At 33.9% G+C, this 26,800-nt stretch overlaps 1 protein-coding gene across 1 annotated transcript in view; it reads right to left on the bottom strand.

Annotated features, from left to right (window-relative positions):
• Positions 1 to 375: 375 nt before the first annotated feature.
• dlc (deltaC) overlaps positions 376 to 26,800 on the bottom strand; it is a 97,319-nt gene continuing 70,894 nt past the window's right edge. The window contains exons 8-10 of the mRNA XM_061972242.1: positions 24,791 to 25,538; positions 9,267 to 9,369; positions 376 to 899 (exon numbers count right to left, since the gene is read on the bottom strand). Coding sequence (XP_061828226.1) covers positions 894 to 899; positions 9,267 to 9,369; positions 24,791 to 25,538 — 857 coding nt within the window. The 3' untranslated portion in view covers positions 376 to 893. The remainder of the gene's footprint in view (positions 900 to 9,266; positions 9,370 to 24,790; positions 25,539 to 26,800) is intronic.

The following is a 26,800-nucleotide window of genomic DNA, read 5'->3' as shown; positions in this document are numbered from 1 at the left end:
TGTGTAAACAGAACGATGTCCCCATTAAGTAAGCATTGCCAGAACACACACACACACACACACACACACTTGAAGAAAACCTCCACCGTCTGACCTTTTGAACCCCGCTCAGCGTGCTGGTTTCTGTTTGACTCAGGTGCGTCTGCTGTGCCAATCAGTTAAGGTTGTCATGGCAACAAGAGAAAGTAAAAGCAAACAGGCCCAGAGGGAGAACTTGGCACACACACACACACACACACACACACACACACTCCAAGTAAAACCATGTTGAGGTTTTTGACCTAAAATGGTCATGTGACTTCCCCGATTGTTTATGCAGGGAAACTCAACTAGGAACACTTTCTTGTAAGCAGGAAGTGGATCATACACACACACTCAATTTCGTCATTTATTTGTGAAAATATATTTGCTGATGGGTAGGAGGACATGTATATACACTGATCTCTTATAAATACAGCTTTATGTACAAATTAAATAATAAATTAACAAACAAACACACATATTTTTGGTATCAAATGGCGTACAAAAATAACATGTTTTTTTTTTTCTTCCCGAGGGCGTCGGGAACGTCACACTTCGACGGCGTGTGATTGTTGTCGTGTCTCAGGCACTTTCAACACGTCCTCTTCCTGCTCTTACTTTGAAATTGCACAGGAAGCACTTGACGTGGATGCTGATTTGAGGAGCTCTTGGATAACGTGTTTGTATCATTGCATGAACAATCGAGAGAGAGAGAGAGAGAGAGAGAGAGTGCAAAATAACGCAGGACATTCAGTCGGTGGTTTTGTCGTTGCAGCGGAACAAAGTTTGTCTCCAGCAATAAGCAGCAATAAATACTCGAGGAAATAAAAGTCCTGGACAGGAAGTCTGTCGCCTCGCTCCATGGACGTCACTCACACCTGCCGAAGACAGGGATAGAGCGGTGAGTTGTCACGTGACTTTAGTGTGTGTGTGTGTGTGTGTGTGTTCTTGTGTTTCTGCCCTTCTTGAGACATCAACGAGGAAAAGTAGCTTCCATATGAGGAGGTGTGAACAAGTTAAAACCATTGCATCTAATAGACAGCCAAATACTAGAGTCCGTGAACATTGCTCCAAAGGCAGGATTTTTTTGGTTGATTTGACCACTTCCGGTGCGGACGTGAGACAACCCACATGTGACCATAGGATGAACAAATACACTACGCTACTAAGACTTTAGTAGTGTTAGCCAAAGTGCGGCACAGGGGCCATCTGTGGTCCCTGACTCCTTTGTCATCGGCCTTAAGCACGTTACAAACAATAGAGATCTCATTTGCACCCCTGGTGGTGAAATCCATCCCAATTTTTTTTTTCTTCAAATTGACTGTCGCTTTTGAAAGTGCTCAACATATGAAATAACAAGTGTGTGTAAAAATTTGAAGTGCTCCCCCTCTGGCCAACATATGTAATAACAAGTGTGTGTAAGACATTGAAATGCGCCCCCTTTGGCCAAAGTTATTCTTTTTTAAATAAATAAATATGTATATACCGTATATTACCAAATAAACGCCCTTGGGCAAATACCCGCCCTGTCCTAATAGCCGCCCGGGGTCTGACCCCATTATGTGAATTAACCGCCTCTTCCTAATAGCCGCCCATGGGCTGTTATTTGCATAATTTAGATTAAAATGCTACTGGGGTTGCGTTTGCTGCAGTATTATTGTTTTGATGGTTTTATAGAGTACTAATTTTATTTTTCCTGTATGCTGCTTTATTTAAAACTTGGAGTACTGTAGCCTTTATTTTATTTAAGTGACAGTATTGTTCTGTTTTGATGGTGGGTTTTATACTTGAGTACTTGGTACCAATATTTTTATTTATCCCGGTAGGCTGCTTTATTTAAAAAGTTTATTTATTTTTAGTATTGGTATTTTATTTGACAATTGTTGCACTACTGCCATGTTGAGGCCTTGTTGATCTCTTGTCTTTTGATAGCCGACCTCATGTTGATCTCTTGTCTTTTGATAGCCTACCTCATGTTGATCTCTTGTTTTTTGATAGCCTACCTCATGTTGATCTCTTGTTTTTTGCTAGCCTACCTCATGTTGATCTCTTGTTTTTTGATAGCCTACCTCATGTTGATCTCTTGTTTTTTGCTAGCCTACCTCATGTTGATCTCTTGTTTTTTGATAGCCTACCTCATGTTGATCTCTTGTTTTTTGATAGCCTACCTCATGTTGATCTCTTGTTTTTTTGATAGCCTACCTCATGTTGATCTCTTGTCTTTTGATAGCCTACCTCATGTTGATCTCTTGTTTTTTGATAGCCTACCTCATGTTGATCTCTTGTTTTTTGATAGCCTACCTCAGTGGCCTAGTGGTTAGAGTGTCCGCCCTGAGATCGGTAGGTTGTTAACCCCGGCCGAGTCATACCAAAGACTATAAAAATGGGACCCATTACCTCCCTGCTTGGCACTCAGCATCAAGGGTTGGAATTGGGGGTTAAATCACCAAAATGATTCCCGGGCGCGGCCACCGCTGCTGCCCACTGCTCCCCTCACCTCCCAGGGGGTGATCAAGGGTGATGGGTCAAATGCAGAGAATAATCTCGCCACACCTAGTGTGTGTGTGACAATCATTGGTACTTTAACTTTAACTTTTTATGTTGATCTCTTGTTTTTTGATAGCCGACCTCATGTTGATCTCTTGTTTTTTGATAGCCTACCTCATGTTGATCTCTTGTTTTTTGATAGCCTACCTCATGTTGATCTCTTGTTTTTTGATAGCCTACCTCATGTTGATCTCTTGTTTTTTGATAGCCTATCTCATGTTGATCTCTTGTTTTTTGATAGCCTACCTCATGTTGATCTCTTGTTTTTTGCTAGCCGACCTCATGTTGATCTCTTGTTTTTTGATAGCCTACCTCATGTTGATCTCTTGTTTTTTTGATAGCCTACCTCATGTTGATCTCTTGTTTTTTTGATAGCCTACCTCATGTTGATCTCTTGTCTTTTGATAGCCGACCTCATGTTGATCTCTTGTTTTTTTGTTGTATGTTTACAATAGCTTTTACATTTAAAGTTTTTTGTATGAAAAAAAAATACTGGACAGTAACCGTTGTAACCAAATAATGGCCTGGTGCAAAAATAAATAAAAGCCTTGTGCAAATAACCGCCTGCTTCTTTTAAACGCCTGTCTCCAAAATCGATTTTGTGAAATAAACGCCCAGGCTACTATTTGGTAATATACGGTAGACAGATATGGTAATAACTTGAAGTAAATAATGAAGATTAAAAATCAATTACCGTATTTTTCGGACTATAAGTCGCAGTTTTTTTTCATAGTTTGGCCGGGGGTGCGACTTATACTCAGGAGCGACTTATGTGTGAAATGATGAACACATTATAATATTATTGATCTCATTGACGTAAGAGACTAGACGTATAAGATTTCATGGGATTTAGCGATTAGGAGTGACAGATTGTTTGGTAAACGTATAGCATGTTCTATATGTTATAGTTATTTGAATGACTCTTACCATAATATGTTACGTTAACATACCAGTTGCTTATTTATGCCTCATATAATGTACACTTATTCAGCCTGTTCACTATTCTTTATTTATTTTAAATTGTCTATCCTTGGTGTTGGCTTTTATCAAATACATTTCCCCAAAAAATGCGACTTATACAGGTAAAAGCCAGTAAATTAGAATATTTTGAAAAACTTGATTTATTTCAGTAATTGCATTCAAAAGGTGTAACTTGTACATTATATTTATTCATTGCACACAGACTGATGCATTCAAATGTTTATTTCATTTAATTTTGATGATTTGAAGTGGCAACAAATGAAAATCCAAAATTCCGTGTGTCACAAAATTTGAATATTACTTAAGGCTAATACAAAAAAGGGATTTTTAGAAATGTTGGCCAACTGAAAAGTATGAAAATGAAAAATATGAGCATGTACAATACTCAATACTTGGTTGGAGCTCCTTTTGCCTCAATTACTGCGTTAATGCGGCGTGGCATGGAGTCGATGAGTTTCTGGCACTGCTCAGGTGTTATGAGAGCCCAGGTTGCTCTGATAGTGGCCTTCAACTCTTCTGCGTTTTTGGGTCTGGCATTCTGCATCTTCCTTTTCACAATACCCCACAGATTTTCTATGGGGCTAAGGTCAGGGGAGTTGGCGGGCCAATTTAGAACAGAAATACCATGGTCCGTAAACCAGGCACGGGTAGATTTTGCGCTGTGTGCAGGCGCCAAGTCCTGTTGGAACTTGAAATCTCCATCTCCATAGAGCAGGTCAGCAGCAGGAAGCATGAAGTGCTCTAAAACTTGCTGGTAGACGGCTGCGTTGACCCTGGATCTCAGGAAACAGAGTTGACCGACACCAGCAGATGACATGGCACCCCAAACCATCACCCAACCATGCAAATTTTGCATTTCCTGTGGAAATCGAGGTCCCAGAGTCTGGAGGAAGACAGGAGAGGCACAGGATCCACGTTGCCTGAAGTCTAGTGTAAAGTTTCCACCATCAGTGATGGTTTGGGGTGCCATGTCATCTGCTGGTGTCGGTCCACTCTGTTTCCTGAGATCCAGGGTCAACGCAGCCGTCTACCAGCAAGTTTTAGAGCACTTCATGCTTCCTGCTGCTGACCTGCTCTATGGAGATGGAGATTTCAAGTTCCAACAGGACTTGGCGCCTGCACACAGCGCAAAATCTACCCGTGCCTGGTTTACGGACCATGGTATTTCTGTTCTAAATTGGCCCGCCAACTCCCCTGACCTTAGCCCCATAGAAAATCTGTGGGGTATTGTGAAAAGGAAGATGCAGAATGCCAGACCCAAAAACGCAGAAGAGTTGAAGGCCACTATCAGAGCAACCTGGGCTCTCATAACACCTGAGCAGTGCCAGAAACTCATCGACTCCATGCCACGCCGCATTAACGCAGTAATTGAGGCAAAAGGAGCTCCAACCAAGTATTGAGTATTGTACATGCTCATATTTTTCATTTTCATACTTTTCAGTTGGCCAACATTTCTAAAAATCCCTTTTTTGTATTAGCCTTAAGTAATATTCAAATTTTGTGACACACGGAATTTTGGATTTTCATTTGTTGCCACTTCAAATCATCAAAATTAAATGAAATAAACATTTGAATGCATCAGTCTGTGTGCAATGAATAAATATAATGTACAAGTTACACCTTTTGAATGCAATTACTGAAATAAATCAAGTTTTTCAAAATATTCTAATTTACTGGCTTTTACCTGTATATGTTTTTTTCCTTCTTTATTATGCATTTTCGGCCGATGCGACTTATACTCCGAAAAATACGGTACAAACAACAACAAAAAATTTTTTTTAAATGTACTAAAAGCTTACCTTTGTTAGATTTGCATAATACCGTATTTTTCGGACTATAAGTCGCAGTTTTTTTTCATAGTTTGGCCGGGCTCCAGTGCAACTTATGTTTTTTTCCTTTTTTATTAAGCATTTTCGGCAGGTGCGACTTACACTCTGAAAAATACGGTACAAAAAAATGTACTAAAAGCTTACCTTTGTTAGATTTACATGATACCGTATTTTTCGGACTATAAGTCGCAGTTTTTTTCATAGTTTGGCCGGGCTCCAGTGCGACATATGTTTTTTTCCTTTTTTATTAAGCATTTTCGGCAGGTGCGACTTATACTCCGAAAAATACGGTACAAACAAACAAACAAAAAAAAGTACTAAAAGCTTACCTTTGTTAGATTTGCATAATACCGTATTTTTTGGACTATAAGTCGCAGTTTTTTTCATAGTTTGGCCGGGCCACAGTGCGACTTATATGTTTTTTTCCTTTTTTATTAAGCATTTTCGGCAGGTGCGACTTATACTCTGAAAAATACGGTACAAAAAAATGTACTAAAAGCTTACCTTTGTTAGATTTACATGATACCGTATTTTTCGGACTATAAGTCGCAGTTTTTTTCATAGTTTGGCCGGGCTCCAGTGCGACATATGTTTTTTTCCTTTTTTATTATGCATTTTCGGCAGGTGCGACTTATACTCCGAAAAATACAGTACAAACAAAAAAGAACAAAAAAAAATGTACTAAAAGCTTACCTTTGTTAGATTTGCATAATACCGTATTTTTTGGACTATAAGTCGCAGTTTTTTTCATAGTTTGGCCGGGCCACAGTGCGACTTATATGTTTTTTTCCTTTTTTATTTTGCATTTTCGGCCGATGCGACTTATACTCCGAAAAATACGGTACAAACAAATTTTTAAAAAAGTACTAAAAGCTTACCTTTGTTAGATTTGCATAATACCGTATTTTTCGGACTATAAGTCGCAGTTTTTTTCATAGTTTGGCCGGGCTCCAGTGTGACTTATATATGTTTTTTTCCTTCTTTATTATGCATTTTCGGCCGATGCGACTTATACTCCGAAAAATACGGTACAAACAAAAAAAAACAAACAAAAAAAAAGTACTAAAAGCTTACCTTTGTTAGATTTGCATAATACCGTATTTTTCGGACTATAAGTCGCAGTTTTTTTCATAGTTTGGCCGGGCTCCAGTGTGACTTATATGTTTTTTTCCTTCTTTATTATGCATTTTCGGCCGATGCGACTTATACTCCGAAAAATACGGTACAAACAAAAAAACAAAAACAAAAAAAAAGTACTAAAAGCTTACCTTTGTTAGATTTGCATAATACCGTATTTTTCGGACTATAAGTCGGTTTTTTTTCATAGTTTGGCCGGGCTCCAGTGCGACTTATGTTTTTTTCCTTTTTTATTATGCATTTTCGGCAGGTGCGACTTATACTCCGAAAAATGCAGTACAAACAAATAAAAAAAGAAAAAAAAGTACTAAAAGCTTACCTTTGTTAGATTTGCATAATACCGTATTTTTCGGACTATAAGTCGCAGTTTTTTTCATAGTTTGGCCGGGCTCCAGTGTGACTTATATATGTTTTTTTTCCTTTTTTATTATGCATTTTCAGCCAATGCGACTTATACTCCGAAAAATACGGTACAAACAAATAAAAAAAAGGAAAAAAAAGTACTAAAAGCTTACCTTTGTTAGATTTGCATAATACCGTATTTTTCGGACTATAAGTCGGTTTTTTTTCATAGTTTGGCCGGGCTCCAGTGCGACTTATGTTTTTTTCCTTTTTTATTATGCATTTTCGGCAGGTGCGACTTATACTCCGAAAAATGCAGTACAAACAAATAAAAAAAGAAAAAAAAGTACTAAAAGCTTACCTTTGTTAGATTTGCATAATACCGTATTTTTCGGACTATAAGTCGCAGTTTTTTTCATAGTTTGGCCGGGCTCCAGTGTGACTTATATATGTTTTTTTCCCTTTTTTATTATGCATTTTCAGCCAATGCGACTTATACTCCGAAAAATACAGTACAAACAAATAATTTTTTTTTAAAAAGTACTAAAAGCTTACCTTTGTTAGATTTGCATAATACCGTATTTTTCGGACTATAAGTCGCAGTTTTTTTCATAGCTCCAGTACGACTTATATGTTTTTTTCCTTTTTTATTATGCATTTTTGGCAGGTTCGACTTACACTCTGAAAAATACGGTACAAACAAATTTAAAAAAAAAAAAAGTACTAAAAGCTTACCTTTGTTAGATTTACATAATACCGTATTTTTCGGACTATAAGTCAGTTTTTTTCATAGTTTGGCCGGGCTTCAGTGCGACTTATATATGTTTTTTTCCTTTTTTATTATGCATTTTCGGCAGGTGCGACTTATACTCCGAAAAATACAGTACAAACAAATTAAAAAAACAAAAAATGTACTAAAAGCTTACCTTTGTTAGATTTGCATAATACCGTATTTTTCGGACTATAAGTCGCAGTTTTTTTCATAGTTGGGCCGGGCTCCAGTGTGACTTATATATGTTTTTTTCCTTCTTTATTATGCATTTTCGGCCGATGCGACTTATACTCCGAAAAATACGGTACAAACAAAAAAACAAAAACAAAAAAAAAGTACTAAAAGCTTACCTTTGTTAGATTTGCATAATACCGTATTTTTCGGACTATAAGTCGCAGTTTTTTTTCATAGTTTGGCCGGGCTCCAGTGCGACTTATGTTTTTTTCCTTTTTTATTATGCATTTTCGGCAGGTGCGACTTATACTCCGAAAAATGCAGTACAAACAAATAAAAAAAGAAAAAAAAGTACTAAAAGTTTACCTTTGTTAGATTTGCATAATACCGTATTTTTCGGACTATAAGTCGCAGTTTTTTTCATAGTTTGGCCGGGCTCCAGTGCGACTTATATATGTTTTTATTATGCATTTTCGGCCGATGCGACTTATACTCCGAAAAATAAGGTACAAACAAATAAAAAAAAAAAAAAAAAAAGTACTAAAAGCTTACCTTTGTTAGATTTGCATAATACCGTATTTTTCGGACTATAAGTCGCAGTTTTTTTCATAGTTTGGCCGGGCTCCAGTGCGACTTATATGTTTTTTTCTTTTTTATTATGCATTTTCGGCCGATGCGACTTATACTCCGAAAAATACGATACAAACAAATTTAAAAAAATTAAAAAAAAGTACTAAAAGCTTACCTTTGTTAGATTTGCATAATACCGTATTTTTCGGACTATAAGTCGCAGTTTTTTTCATAGTTTGGCCGGGCTCCAGTGCGACTTATATATGTTTTTATTATGCATTTTCGGCCGATGCGACTTATACTCCGAAAAATAAGGTACAAACAAATTAAAAAAAAAAAAAAAAAAGTACTAAAAGCTTACCTTTGTTAGATTTGCATAATACCGTATTTTTCGGACTATAAGTCGCAGTTTTTTTCATAGTTTGGCCGGGCTCCAGTGCGACTTATATATGTTTTTTTCTTTTTTATTATGCATTTTCGGCCGATGCGACTTATACTCCGAAAAATACGATACAAACAAATTAAAAAAAATTAAAAAAAAGTACTAAAAGCTTACCTTTGTTAGATTTGCATAATACCGTATTTTTCGGACTATAAGTCGCAGTTTTTTTCATAGTTTGGCCGGGCTGCAGTGTGACAGTTTGGCCGGGCTCCAGTGTGACTTATATTTTTTTCCTTTTTTATTATACATTTTCGGCCGATGCGACTTATACTCCGAAAAATACGGTATGTAGATATTACTAATGTTGTAAATATACATCTTTAAATATCTAGAAAGGCTGGTCCTAGAGAGATAGGCATTTTTCAGAGGTCTCAAGAAGGTAAGAAAACACAAGTGTGTGTGTGTGTGTGTGTGTGTGTGTGTGTGTGTGTGTGTGTGTGTGTGACCTCACCTCAGTAGCAAAGACACACTGCTCCAGCTGCTCAGGGTTGATGAAGACAGGCTGGTAGCAGACATCCTTGACAAGACTGAGAGGTGCAATGATGGCGGACGACCTGCACGGACACACACTCGTTACATTGACAACAATGATAGGAATAATAATACTTGTATACACTAATATTAGTACTACTATTTCTGCTACTAATAACATATTTGTAATAATATGCATAATCATAATTACAACAATAGTAATGATTGCTACAACTTACAATAATCATTTTAACTACATTATTGTTGCAATGATGACATATTAATACTAGTTATAACAGTATTAATGAAAAAAAATAATAATACAAAATTGAACAATAATCATTATCATGATGACGATACTACTAATACTTATATCAATAATAAAAATAATTTGAACAAGAAAAGCTACTTAAAAATACTCACAGTAAAATCATTGTAATAATTAACATAACAAAAATTGGAACACCGTCATCTGATTGGTGACAGTGCTGCTACTACTACTGATAATAACACTTCTGACAGCAATAATCATCGTTATAATAAGAGTGATGCCAATACTAGTAATACTACTAATGAACATTATTAATAATCCTAATGAACATTTGAACAACAGTGTATACTTCTACTACCAAAATAACACTACTATTAACACATTATTACTAAAAGTAATACTAGTAAAAATATTTGTTGTATAATAATTGTAATAACTAACATAATATAAATACGAACAAAAATCATCATTATGAAAATACTAATACCACTGATAATAATAACTGCAATCGTACTGTGAACATTTGAACAGTAATAATCATAACAGTGATGCATATACTAATACCACTACTGATGTTGTCAATAATTATACAATAATCATATAAACATTTTTAATAATTATACAAATAATAATCATCATTATAATAACAGTGATGCATATACTAATACTACTACTGATGTTGTCAATAATTAAATATTAATAATAATCATATTACAAATGTTAATTATACAAATAATAATCATCTTTATAATAACAGTGATGCATATACTAATACCACTACTGATGTCAATAATTAAATAATAATCATATTACAAATAATAATCATCATTATAATAACAGTGATGCATATACTAATACCACTACTGATGTTGTCAATAATTAAATATTAATAATAATCATATAAACATTTTTAACAATTATACAAATAATAATCATCATTATAATAACAGTGATGCATATACTAATACCACTACTGATGTTGTCAATAATTAAATATTAATAATAATCATATTACAAATGTTAATTATACAAATAATAATCATCATTATAATAATAATCATATTACAAATGTTAATTATACAAATAATAATCATCATTATAATAACAGTGATGCATATACTAATACCACTACTGATGTTGTCAATAATTAAATAACAATAATCATATAAACATTTTTAACAATTATACAAATAATAATCATCATTATAATAACAGTGATGCATATACTAATACTACTACTGATGTTGTCAATAATTAAATATTAACAATAATCATATTACAAATGTTAATTATACAAATAATAATCATATTACAAATGTTAATTATACAAATAATAATAATCATTATAATAACAGTGATGCATATACTAATACCACTACTGATGTTGTCAATAATTAAATAATAATAATCATATAAACATTTTTAACAATTATACAAATAATAATCATCATTATAATAACAGTGATGCATATACTACTACTACTACTGATGTTGTCAATAATTAAATATTAATAATAATCATATTACAAATGTTAATTATACAAATAATAATCATCTTTATAATAACAGTGATGCATATACTAATACCACTACTGATAATAATCATATAAACATTTTTAACAATTATACAAATAATAATTTGCATCATCAACAATGATGGCAATATAATTACTAACAAATGTATTAGTAATTGTCATAATCACAGTAATAATAATCATCATATCAATCTGGGCAATACTTCTACAAAAGCAGTGAAGTTGTCACGTTGTGTAAATGGTAAATAAAAACAGAATTTCAAATCCTTTTCAACTTCTATTCAATTGAATAGACTGCAAAGACAAGATACTTAACGTTTGAACTGAGAATTTTTTTTGTGTGTGCAAATATTAGCTCATTTGGAATTTGATGCCTGCAACATGTTTCAAAAAAGCTGGCACAGGTGGCAAAAAAGACTGAGAAAGTTGAGGAATGCTCATCAAACACTTATTTGGAACATTTCACAGGTGAACAGGCCAATTGGGAACAGGTGGGTGCCATGATTGGGTATACAAGCAGCTTCCATGAAATGCTGTTATTCACAAACAAGGGTCACCACTTTGTGGAAAAAATGCGTGAGCAAATTGTCCAACATTTCTCAACCAGCTATTGCAAGGAATTTAGGGATTTCACCATCTACGGTCTGTAATATCATCAAAAGGTTCCGAGAATCTGGAGAAATCACTGCACGTAAGCAGCAAGGCTGAAAACCAACATTGAATGCCCGTGACCTTCGATCCCTCAGGCGGTACTGCATCAAAAACCGACATCAGTGAGTAAAGGATATCACCACATGGGCTCAGGAACACTTCAGAAAACCACTGTCAGTAACTACAGTTGGTTGCCACATCTGTAAGTGCAAGTTAAAACTCTACTATGCATAACGAAAGCCATTTATCAACAACACCCAGAAACGCCGCCGGCTTCGCTGGGCTTGAGCTCATCTAAGATGGACTGATGCAAAGTGGGAAAGTGTTCTGACGAGTCCACATTTCAAATTGTTTTTGGAAACTGTGGACGTTGTGTCCTCCGGACCAAAGAGGAAAAGAACCATTCGGATTGTTATAGGCGCAAAGTGTAAAAGCCAGCATGTGTGATGGTATGGGGGTGCATTTGTGCCCAAGACATGGGTAACTTGCCTGAAAGGTACATACAGGTTTTGGAGCAACATATGTTGCCATCCAAGCAACGTTACCATGGACGCCCCTGCTTATTTCAGCAAGACAACGCCAAGCCACGTGTTACATCAACGTGGCTTCATAGTAAAAGAGTGCGGGTACTAGACTGGCCTGCCTGTAGTCCAGACCTGTCTCCCATTGAAAATGTGTGGCGCATTATGAAGCCTAAAATAGCACAACGGAGACCCCCGGACTGTTGAACAACTTAAGCTGTACATCAAGCAAGAATGGGAAAGAATTCCACCTGAGAAGCTTCAAAAATGTGTCTCCTCACTTCCCAAACGTTTACTGAGTGTTGTTAAAAGGAAAGGCCATGTAACACAGTGGTGAAAATGTCCCTGTGCCAACTTTTTTGCAATGTGTTGCTGCCATTAAATTCTAAGTTAATGATTATTTGCACACAAAAAAATCAAGTTTCTCAGTGTGAACATGAAATATGTTGTTTTTGTAGTGCATTCAATTGAATATAAGTTGAAAAGGATTTGTTGTATTCTGTTTTTATTTACCATTTACACAACGTGACAACTTCACTGGTTTTGTAATACTAGTAGTACTAATAATAATTGTAATAATACTATCAATCAATCAATCAATGTTTATTTATATAGCCCTAAATCACAAGTGTCTCAAAGGGCTGCACACTACTACTACTACTAATAATAATAATACTAGTACTACTACTTATCCCACAACTAATAAAATAACACTACTACTACTACCAATATTATTACTACCACTAATAATAATAATAATATTACTTCTAGTACTGTTACTACTACTAATAATAATAATAATAAGCCAATAATTTATACTACTAGTAATATACTATATGCTATATATAATACTTATACTAATAATATTAATACTAGTGCTAATACTTCTACTACCAAAATAACAGTAGTACTACTAACACTACTATTAACAATAATAGTACAACTGATACTTCTTCTTCTACTACTAACATCAGTACTACTAAAATGTTTTACTACTAATAATACTTCTACTACCAACACTACTACTATTATTAACAGTACTACCAATACTACTACTATTAACAATAATAGTGCTACTAATACTTCTACTATTATTAACAATAATAATAATAATAACAGTACTACTAAATGTGTTTGTATTATATTGTCTTGTACTACCAATACAACTTCTACTACTACTACAACTAATACTTTTACTACTACTATTAATAATAATAGTATTACTAATACATTTACTACTACACTAATAATAATAATAGTACTACTAAAATGTTTTACTACTACTACTGCAACTGCTACTACTATTAATACATCTATTACAAATACTGCTATGACTATTTATAATAATAATAATATTAGTACTTGTACTACCACGACTAGTAGTACTACTACTAATAATAGTGATGATAATAATAATACTAGTACTACTAATACTTATACTACTACTACTAATGATAATGCATCCACTACCATTACTACTACTAAGAATAATAATAACCATCATAGTAATATTAATACCAATAATACTAGTACTAATACTTCTACTACTACTATGAATAATAAGAACAATAGTAATACTAATACCAATAGTACTAGTACTACTAATACTTCTACAACTATGAATAATAATAATAATAATAACAATAATAATAATAGTAATACTACTACTAATACTTCTACTACTACTAATGATAATGCATCTACTACCATTACTACTACTATGAATAATAATAACAATACCAATAATACTAGCACTACTAATACTTCTACTACTACTAATAATGCATCTACTACCATTACTACTACTATGAAAAATAACAATAATAATAACAATCATACTAGTACTACTAATACATCTACTACTACTAATGATAATGCATCTACCACCATTACTACTACCACTACTACTATGATAATAATAATACTAGTACTACTATGGGTTGTTGTACTTGTATAGCGCTTTTCTACCTTCAAGGTACTCAAAGCGCTTTACTAATACGTCTACTACTATTAATGATAATTAATCTACTACCATTACTACTACTATGAATAATAACAACAATAACAATAATACTAGTACTACTAATACTAATTAAATGGGGCGGTATAGCTCGGTTGGTAGAGCGGCCGTGCCAGCAACTTGAGGGTTGCAGGTACGATCCCTGCTTCTGCCATCCTGGTCACTGCCGTTGTGTCCTTGGGCAAGACACTCTACCCACCTGCTCCCAGTGCCACCCACACTGCTTTAAATGGAACTTACATACTGCCTTTCACTATGTAAAGCGCTTTGAGTCACTGGAGAAAAGCGCTATATAAATATAATTCATTTCATTTCATTTCTACTACTACTAATGATAATGCATCTACTACCATTACTACTACGAAAAATAATAATAATACTAGTACTACTAATAGTTCTACTAATGATAATTCATCTACTACCATTACTACTACCACTACTACTATGAAAAATAATAATAATAATAATAATACTAGTACTACTACTAATGATAATGCATCTACTACCATTACTACTATGAATAATAATAATAATACTAGTACTACTTATACTTCTACTACTACTAATGATAATGCATCTACTACCATTACTACTACCACCACTGCTATGAAAAATAATAACAATAATAATAGTACTAATACTTCTACTACTATTAATGATAATTAATCTTCTACCATTACTACTATGAATAATACTAACAATACTATTACTACTAATTATAATGCATCTACTACCATTACTACTATGAATAATACTAACAATACTACTACTACTAATGATAATGCATCTACTACCATTACTACTACCACTACTACTATGAAAAATAACAATAATAATAATAATAACAATAATACTAGTACTACTACTAATGATAATGCATCTACTACCATTACTACTACCACTACTACTATGACAAATAACAATAACAATAATACTAGTACTACTAATACTTCTCCTACTATTAATGATAATTAATCTACTACCATTACTACTACCACTACTGCTATGAATAATAACAATAACAATAATACTAGTACTACCAATACTTATACTACTACTAATAATGCATCTACTACCATTACTACTACTACTATGAAAAATAATAATAATAATAATAGCAATAATACGAGTACTAATACTTCTACTACTACTAATGATAATGCATCTACTACCATTACTACTACCACTACTACTATGAAAAATAATAATAATAACAATAATAATAGTACTAATACTTCTACTACTATTAATGATAATTAATCTTCTACCATTACTACTATGAATAATACTAACAATACTATTACTACTAATTATAATGCATCTACTACCACTACTACTATGAAAAATAACAATAATAATAATAATAATAACAATAATACTAGTACTACTACTAATGATAATGCATCTACTACCATTACTACTACCACTACTACTATGACAAATAATAATAATAATAATAATACTAGTACTACTAATACATCTACTACTACTAATGATAATGCATCTACTACCATTACTACTACCACTACTACTATGAAAAATAATAATAATAACAATAATAATAGTACTAATACTTCTACTACTATTGATAATTAATCTTCTACCATTACTACTATGAATAATACTAACAATACTATTACTACTAATTATAATGCATCTACTACCACTACTACTATGAAAAATAACAATAATAATAATAATAATAACAATAATACTAGTACTACTACTAATGATAATGCATCTACTACCATTACTACTACCACTACTACTATGACAAATAACAATAACAATAATACTAGTACTACTAATACTTCTCCTACTATTAATGATAATTAATCTACTACCATTACTACTACCACTACTGCTATGAATAATAACAAAAATAACAATAATACTAGTACTACTAATACTTATACTACTACTAATGATAATGCATCTACTAACATTACTACTACCACTACTACTATGAATAATAACAACAACAATAATAATACTAGTACTACTAATACTTCTACTACTACTTATGATAATGCATCTACTAACATAACTATTACCACTACTACTATGAAAAATAATAATAATAATAACAATAGTACTAGTACTACTAATACATCTACTACTATTAATGATCATTACTCTCCTACCATTACTACTACCACCACTACTGCTATGAATATATATATATATATATATATATATATATATATAAACTTCTTGCAACTCAACGGAAATGCTGATTATCGGTCCTGCTAAACACCGACATTTATTTAATAATACCACCTTAACATTTGACAAGCAAACAATTACACAAGGCGACTCTGTAAAGAATGTGGGTATTATCTTCCACCCAACTCTCTTCTTAGTCACACATTAAGAGTGTTACTAAAATGGCCTTCTTTCATCTCCGTAATATCGCTAAAATTCGTTCTATTTTATCCACTAGCGACGCTGAGATCATTATTCATGCGTTCGTTACGTCTCGTCTCGACTACTGTAACCTATTATTTTCACGTCTCTCTATGTCTAGCATTAAAAGATTACAGTTGGTACAAAATGCGGCTGCTAGACTTTTGACAAGAACAAGAAAGTTTGATCATATTACGCCTATACTGTATATACCTTTATATACATATATACATATACCTATACTGGCTCACCTGCACTGGCTTCCTGTGCACTTAAGATGTGACTTTAAGGTTTTACTACTTACGTATAAAATACTACACGGTCTAACTCCGTCCTATCTTGCTGATTGTATTGTACCATATGTCCCGGCAAGAAATCTGCCTTCAAAGAACTCCGGCTTATTAGTGATTCCCAGAGCCCAAAAAGTCTGCGGGCAATAGAGCGTTTTCTATTGGGGCTCCAGTACTATGGAATGTTCTAGCAGTAACAGTTAGAGATGCTACCTCAGTAGAAGCATTTAAGTCACATCTTAAAACTCATTTGTATACTCTAGCCTTTAAATAGACCCCCCTTTTAGACCAGTTGATCTGCCGTTTCTTTTCTTTTCTCCTCTGCTCCCCTCTCCCTTGTGGAGGGGGGACACAGGTCTGGTGGCCATGGATGAAGTGCTGGCTGTCCAGAGTCAGGACCCAGGGTGGACCGCTCGCCTGTGCATCGGTTGGGGACATCTCTGCACTGCTGACCTGTCTCCGCTCGGGATGGTCTCCTGCTGGCCCCACTATGGACTGGACTCTTACTATTATGTTGGATCCACTATGGACTGGACTCTCACTATTATGTTGGATCCACTATGGACTGGACTCTCACTATTATGTTGGATCCACTATGGACTGGACTTTAACTATTATGTTAGATCCACTATGGACTGGAATCTCACACTATTATGTTAGATCCACTATGGACTGGAATCTCACACTATTATGTTAGATCCACTATGGACTGGACTCTCACACTATTATGTTAGATCCACTATGGACTGGACTCTCACTATTATGTTAGATCCACTATGGACTGGACTCTCACTATTATGTTGGATCCACTATGGACTGGACTCTCACTATTATGTTAGATCCACTATGGACTGGACTCTCACTATTATGTTAGATCCACTATGGACTGGACTCTCACTATTATGTTGGATCCACTAAGGACTGGACTCTCACTATTATGTTAGATCCACTATGGACTGGACTCACACTATTATGTTAGATCCACTATGGACTGGACTCTCACTATTATGTTAGATCCACTATGGACTGGACTCTCACTATTATGTTAGATCCACTATGGACTGGACTCTTACTATTATGTTAGATCCACTATGGACTGGACTCTCACTATTATGTTGGATCCACTATGGACTGGACTCTCACTATTATGTTAGATCCACTATGAACTGGACTCTTACTATTATGTTAGATCCACTATGGACTGGACTCTCACTATTACGTTAGATCCACTATGGACTGGACTCTCACTATTATGTTAGATCCACTATGGACTGGACTCTCACTATTATGTTAGATCCACTATGAACTGGACTCTTACTATTATGTTAGATCCACTATGGACTGGACTCTCACTATTAAGTTAGATCCACTATGGACTGGACTCTCACTATTATGTTAGATCCACTATGGACTGGACTCTTACTATTATGTTAGATCCACTATGGACTGGACTCTTACTATTATGTTGGATCCACTATGGACTGGACTCTCACACTATTATGTTAGATCCACTATGGACTGGACTCTCACTATTATGTTAGATCCACTATGGACTGGACTCTCACTATTATGTTGGATCCACTATGGACTGGACTCTCACTATTATGTTGGATCCACTATGGACTGGACTCTCACTATTATGTTAGATCCACTATGGACTGGACTCTCACACTATTATGTTAGATCTACTATGGACTGGACTCTCACACTATTATGTTAGATCCACTATGGACTGGACTTTCACAATATTATGTCAGACCCACTCGACATCCATTGCATTCGGTCTCCCCTAGAGGGGGGGGGGGGGTCCTCTCCAAGGTTTCTCATAGTCATTCACATCGACGTCCCACTGGGGTTGTGAGTTTTTCCTTGGCCTTATGTGGACTCTGTACCGAGGATGTCGTTGTGGCTTGTGCAGCCCTTTGAGACACTTGTGATTTAGGGCTATATAAATAAACATTGATTGATTGATATGAATAATAACAACAATACTAGTACTACTAATACTACTACTGCTACTAATGATAATGCATCTACTACCATAACTACTACCACTAGTACTATGAATAATAACAACAACAATAATACTAGTACTACTAATACTTCTACTACTACTGATAATGCATCTACTACCATTACTACTACTATGATTAATAATAATAATAATAATAATAATACTAGTACTACTTATACTTCTACTACTACTAATGATAATGCATCTACGACCATTACTACTACCACTACTACTATGAATAATAATAATAATAATAACAATAATACTAGTACTACTTATACTTCTACTACTACTAATGATAATGCATCTACTACCATTACTACTACCACTACTACTATGAAAAATAATAATAATAACAATAATACTAGTACTACTTATACTTCTACTACTACTAATGATAATGCATCTACTACCATTACTACTACCACTACTAATATGAATAATAATAATAATAACAATAATACTAGTACTACTTATACTTCTACTACTACTAATGATAATGCATCTACTACCATTACTGCTACCACTACTACTATGAATAATAATAATAATAATAATAACAATAATAATACTAGTACTACTTATACTTCTACTACTACAAATGATAATGCATCTACTACCATTACTACTACCACTACTACTATGAATAATAATAATAATAATAATAATAACAATAATACTAGTACTACTTATACTTCTACTACTACTAATGATAATGCATCTACTACCATTACTACTCCCACTACTACTATGAAAAATAATAATAATAAAAATAATAATACTAGTACTACTAATACTTCTACTACTACTAATGATAATGCATCTACTACCATTACTACTACCACTACTACTATGAATAATAATAATAATAATAATACTAGTACTACTACTAATGATAATGCATCTACTACCATTACTACTACCACTACTACTATGAAAAATAATAATAATAATAATAACAATAATACTAGTATTACTTATACTTCTACTACTACTAATGATAATGCATCTACTACCATTACTACTACCACTACTAATATGAATAATAATAATAATAATAATAACAATAATACTAGTACCACTTATACTTCTACTACTACTAATGATAATGCATTTACGACCATTACTACTACCACTACTAATATGAATAATAATAATAATAATAACAATAATACTAGTACTACTTATACTTCTACTACTACTAATGATAATGCATCTACTACCATTACTACTACCACTACTACTATGAAAAATAATAATAATAATAATAACAATACTAGTACTACTTATACTTCTACTACTACTAATGATAATGCATCTACTACCATTACTGCTACCACCACCACTACTACTATGAATAATAATAACAATAATACTAGTACTACTTATACTTCTACTACTACTAATGATAATGCATCTACTACCATTACTACTACCACTACTACTATGAAAAATAATAATAATAATAAAAATAACAATAATACTAGTACTACTAATACTTCCACTACTACTAATGATAATGCATCTACTACCATTACTACTACTACTATGAATAATAATAATAACAATAATACTAGTACTACTAATACTTATACTACTACTAATGATAATGCATCTACTATAACGCTGAAACGACGCGTCGACATAGTCGACGTCATCGGTTACGTAAATACGTCGGCGCCGTTTTTTGTGCGTCGACGCGTCGCATATTTACGTCACACTACCGTCATGGCCGCACGCAAAGCAGACGATGCGAGCGAGGGGAAAAAAGCACGCCAAAAGTCGTCAAAAGTGTGGGAGTATTTCAATAAACGGCCTAACAATGTTGTAGCGGCGAACAGCTGTCTCGTCAGCTGACGCGGTGGCTGCTTAGCAACCAGCCAAACCCCACTTAATACAATTATATTTGATCTTAGAACACATCGGCATCCCTATTCACCTAGGCAACCCCAGGAAATGTATATAATTCGGCATTATTTCGGCCAGTCGGCTGATATGATCAGAGCCGATCAGTTTACGTTCACGTGCAGGTATAACGCGGCGCGCTCCCGTCTCATCTGCTGGTGCGCGAGCCCGGTAATTAGACCGCTGTGTCAAATCAAGGAGTACAAAAGACGCCAGCGCAGAGTGGAAAAAGGTTTAGTTCATTACAGATAACCCAGAGTTGTGCCAAAAGTGTACCAAAACCAAAAGCTGAACGGACAGCCGGTAAGATTGCACTTTATTTCTCTTTGTGGGTGTGGCGCACCTGTTGCGCTGGTGAGATCGGGTGTGCGGGGGAGTTGTGTGCATGTAGCATGCTTAGTCTGGAGGCTAAATACACACGGTGTTTTGTGTAACTGTTGTTTAGTGTTGATATTCTTTGCTTAGTTTGATAAATGTTGGAGCAGTTTGCTTCATCAGGAGGGTGAAGTCGCTCAACTTCAAGTGTTGGATTTAACTGTGTTGGATCATTGGCTGCTGGTGAGGGCATAGAAAAAAGGGCATTTTTCTACCAGTAGACAGCGTTTAAGATTGAGTGTTTCACTACTAATTTAATAATATATTTATATTGAATATGGATTTTAAATATGTATCTAAATAGGTGGTTAATTGGTTAGGTACTTATGTATTTGCATATTGGCTTTTCTGCTGCATTTATCTATTGTGTTTCTGGGTTTAAATGTATTTTATATGTATCTTGGTGCATTTATGTTGAGACAATTTATTTAAAATCTGTTTTAACTTAAAGGGAAAAGATGTGTCCATTTTCTTGCACTTGTTTAATGGTTAAGAGTTTGATAGCCTAATTAATAATTGTAAATTATGGGATTGATAATTGATTGATTTTTTACAGCATGTTAATCTTGTGGTGTTTTGTCCTTAAAGGTTTTTCACCTACTAAAGAAGCTAAAGGCTACTAAAGACAGCTAAAGAAACTAAAGTCTACTAAAGTCTACTAACACTGCTAAAGACTGTTAAAAAAGACTAAAGAAGAAGAAAGAAGCTGTTTCTTGGTTGGAAAAACTGTTGCAAACTAAAGGAAAATAAAAGGAAAAAGGAACATTTGAGTGAAATCCAGAAGCCACATTCAGCATTGGTACATCCCTTCAAGTGTGGGATAAGCACAGCGAAAAAAGCCAAACACTTGACAGTTGTTGTATGCACACTGTGTCGAGCGGAAATGGCCTATCATAGCAGCACAACGGCTATGAAGGAACATTTGAAAAGAAAACACCCGACAGCGTTCTTGCCATCACCATCAACTAGTCAATCGTCCGCGTTGAGTATACGTTGTCATCATTACACAAAAACATGAGTGTGTCATTTGTATCTGTGTTGTAAATTCATAAACTAAAACACCGTTTCGCTCTGAGAGGCGCGTTTGGCGTGCCTGTTCAGTGTTTACAAAGACGCTAACGTTAATTAGTTGTGCAAATACCTTTTACAACATTACCAGTTACATATACTATGTACAAACAAACAATTAACTTTCACTTTAATCATACTATCATTGTTGTGTTATTAAGCAAAATAAGCAATACTTTTACTTTTGTTGAATTGTTTACACTTTTCGTTTTGCACTTTTTTGTATTTATTTTTGCACATTTTAAAACAAAACAAGCAATACTTTTACTTTTGAAATGCTTATACTATTGTAGAATATTAAGATTTGCACTGGATGTTTACTTTTATATTTGTACATTAAAAAGCAAATAAGCTACTTTTAATTTTGTTAAATGTTAAAAGTTTTAAATGTTTACATTGTTACAGAATATTTTGTCATGTTGTTGTCAATGTTGACTGAGTGGCCATACCTTTTTTTTTTGTAAATAAAAGTCATGCCTTTTGAAAAAACTGGCCTACATTTATTTCTTCATCTTCATTTTAAATAAAAAAATAATCGGTAAAAGGAAAAATAATCTATAGATTAATCGAAAAAAAATCTATAGATTAACCGATTAATCGATAGAAAAATAATCGTTAGCTGCAGCCTTAATCTACTACCATTACTATTACCACTACTACTATGAATAATAATAATAATAATAATAATGATACTAGTACTAATACATCTACTACTACTAATGATAATGCATCTACTACCATCACTACTACCACTACTGCTATGAATAATAACAACAATAACAATAATACTAGTACTACTAATACTTCTACTAATGATAATGCATCTACTACCACTACTACTATGAATAATAACAACAACAACAATAACAATTATACTAGTACTACTAATACTTCTACTACTACTAATGATAATGCATCTACTACCACTACTACTATAAGAAATAATAATAATGATAACAATAATACTAGTACTATTAATACATCTACTACTACTACTAATGATAATGCATCTACTACCATTACTACCACCACTACTACTATGAATAACAACAATAATAATAATACTAGTACTTCTACTTCTACTACTACTAATGATAATGCATCTACTACTATTACTATTACCACTACTACTATGAAAAATAATAATAACAATAATACTAGTACTACTAATACTTCTACTAATGATAATGCATCTACTACCATTACTAGTACCACTACTACTATGAATAATAATAATAACAACAATAACAATAATACTAGTACTACTAATACTTCTACTACTACTAAGGATAATGTATCTACTACCATTACTACTACCACTACTACTATGAAAAATAATAATAATAATAACAATAATACTAGTACTACTAATACATCTACTACCATTACTACTACCACTACTACTATGAATAATAACAACAACAACAATAATAATACTAGTACTACTAATACATCTACTACTACTAATGATAATGCATCTACTACCATTACTACTGCCACTAATACTATGAATAATAATAACAACAATAACAATAATACTAGTACTATTAATACTTATACTACTGCTAATGATAATGCATCTACTACCATTACTACTACCACTACTACTATGAAAAATAATAATAACAAATACTAGTACTACTAATACTTCTACTACTACTAAGTATAATGTATCTACTACCATTACTACTACCACTACTACTATGAATAATAATAACAACAATACTAGTACTACTAATACTAGTACTACTAATACATCTACTACTACTAATGATAATGCATCTACTATCATTACTACTACCACTACTGCTATGAAAAATAATAATAATAATAACAATAATACTAGTACTACTAATACATCTACTACTACTAAGGATAATGCATCTACCACCATTACTACTACCACTACTACTATGAAAAATAATAATAATAATAACAATAGTACTAGTACTACTAATACATCTACTACTACTACTATGAAAAATAATAATAATAATAACAATACTAGTACTACTAATACATATACTACTACAAAGGATAATGCATCTACTACCATTACTACTACCACTACTACTATGAAAAATAACAATAATAATAATATCAATAGTACTAGTACTACTAATACATCTACTACTACTAAGGATAATGCATCTACCACCATTACTACTACCACTACTACTATGAAAAATAATAATAATAATAACAATAGTACTAGTACTACTAATACATCTACTACTACGAAAAATAATAATAATAATAATAATAATAATAACAATAATACTAGTACTACTAATACATCTACTACTACTACTACTATGAAAAATAACTATAATAATAATAATAATATCAATAGTACTAGTACTACTAATACATCTACTACTACTAATGACAATGCATCTACTACCATTACTACTACTACAAATAATAGTAATAATATAAGGTCCATACCGGTCAAATTTGTTTTTGTTGAGTTGTTGGTCCTTGGCAAGGTTGCAGTCGGCCATTGTGTTTTTAAAGATGGCCGCGTTGTCTCCGCCCACCAGAGCGACGTCCTTGTTGGACACTTTGACTTGACCCCCAGGAAGGTGGAAGTTCTCCTTCTCCTTGAAGCCGCTCAGCAGCGCTCCCGCCAAGCTGACGCTCCTGGCCCCGCCCCCGCCGATGACGGCGTTGCGGTTGTTGACCGCCTCCAGGTCGTTCTTGACCGAGGTGGACAGTGCGGCGAGGCCCTTGCCCCAGCGGAGCTGACGCAGGATGAAGACGGCGGCGCACGCCAGCAGGGTCAACGTCAGCACGCCAAAAACGCAGGCGGCGGCCAGCACTGCAGGGAAGCTGCCATTGTTGGGGGTGGAGGTGAGGGCAGGGGCAGGAGGCGGCGTGGTCTTGAGGGCGTACTCGCAGCGTGCGCCCATGAAGCCCGGCGGGCACTGGCACACGGGGCCCGAGAAGTGGGCGTAACACTTGCCGCCATTGTCGCAGGGGAAGTGGTCGCAGGGGTTGGAGCGCACGGAGCAGTCCTTGCCGCTGAAGCCCAGCGTGCACGTGCACGTGAAGTCCTTGACGCCGTCCACGCACGTGCCGGCGTTGTGACACGGGTTGCTAGCGCAGTCGTCCACGTTGGTCTCGCAGAGAGCGCCCATGAAGCCCAGACGACATCGACACACCACCCTGTGACCCACGTCCAAACACTGAGCACCTGCACGGAAAAACACACTTTAATACCACATGTTTCTAAAAACACACTTTAATACACCATATTTCTAAAAACACACTTTAATACCACATGTTTCTAAAAACACACTTTAATACACCATATTTCTAAAAACACACTTTAATACCACACATTTCTAAAAACACACTTTATTACCACATATTTCTAAAAACACACTTTAATAAACATATTTCTAAAATCACACTTTAGTACGCCACATTTCTAAAAACACACTTTAATACACCATTTTTCTAAAAACCCACTTTAATACAAAATATTTCTAAAAACACACTTTAATACCACATATTTCTAAAAACACACTTTAATACGACCAATTTCTAAAAAACACACTTTAATATGCCATATTTCTAAAAACACTTTAATACGACCTATTTCTAAAAACACATTTTAATACGACCTATTTCTAAAACCACACTTTAATAAGACATTTTTCTAAAAACACACTTTAATACAACCTATCTCTAAAAACACACTTTAATATGACCTATTTCTAAAAACGCGCTTTAATACAACCTATTTCTAAAAACACACTTTAATACGACATATTTCTAAAAACGCGCTTTAATACAACCTATTTCTAAAAACACACTTTAATACGACATATTTCTAAAACCCACTTTAATACGACCTATCTCTAAAAACACACTTTAATATGACTTATTTCTAAAAACACGCTTTAATATGGCATATTTCTAAAAACACACTTTAATACGACCAAATTCTAAAAACACACTTTAATACGACCTATTTCTAAAAACACCCTTAATACGATATATTTCTAAAAACACACTTTAGTACGACCTATTTCTAAAAACACATTTTAATACGACATATTTCTTAAAACACTTTAATATGACATATTTCTAAAAACACACTTTAATACAACATATTTCTAAAAACACACTTTAATGCGACCTATTTCTAAAAACACGCTTTAATACACCATATTTCTAAAAACACGCTTTAATACGCCATATTTCTAAAAATACACTTTAATTCAACGTATTTCTAAAAACACACTTTAATACGCCATATTTCTAAAAACAGATTTTAATATGACCTACTTTCTAAAAAGACGCTTTAATAAACCTATTTCTAAAATCACACTTTAGTACGCCATATTTCTAAAAACACACTGTAATACACCATATTTCTAAAAACACACTTTAATACAACGGATTTCTAAAAACACGCTTTAATACGACATATTTTCTAAAAACACACTT

This window comes from Nerophis lumbriciformis, linkage group LG17, assembly GCF_033978685.3.
Source record: "Nerophis lumbriciformis linkage group LG17, RoL_Nlum_v2.1, whole genome shotgun sequence".
Taxonomy (NCBI): Eukaryota; Metazoa; Chordata; class Actinopteri; order Syngnathiformes; family Syngnathidae; genus Nerophis; species Nerophis lumbriciformis.
The sequence above is the reverse complement of the archived record's forward strand: the minus strand, read 5'-3'. Positions and strand labels throughout refer to the sequence as shown.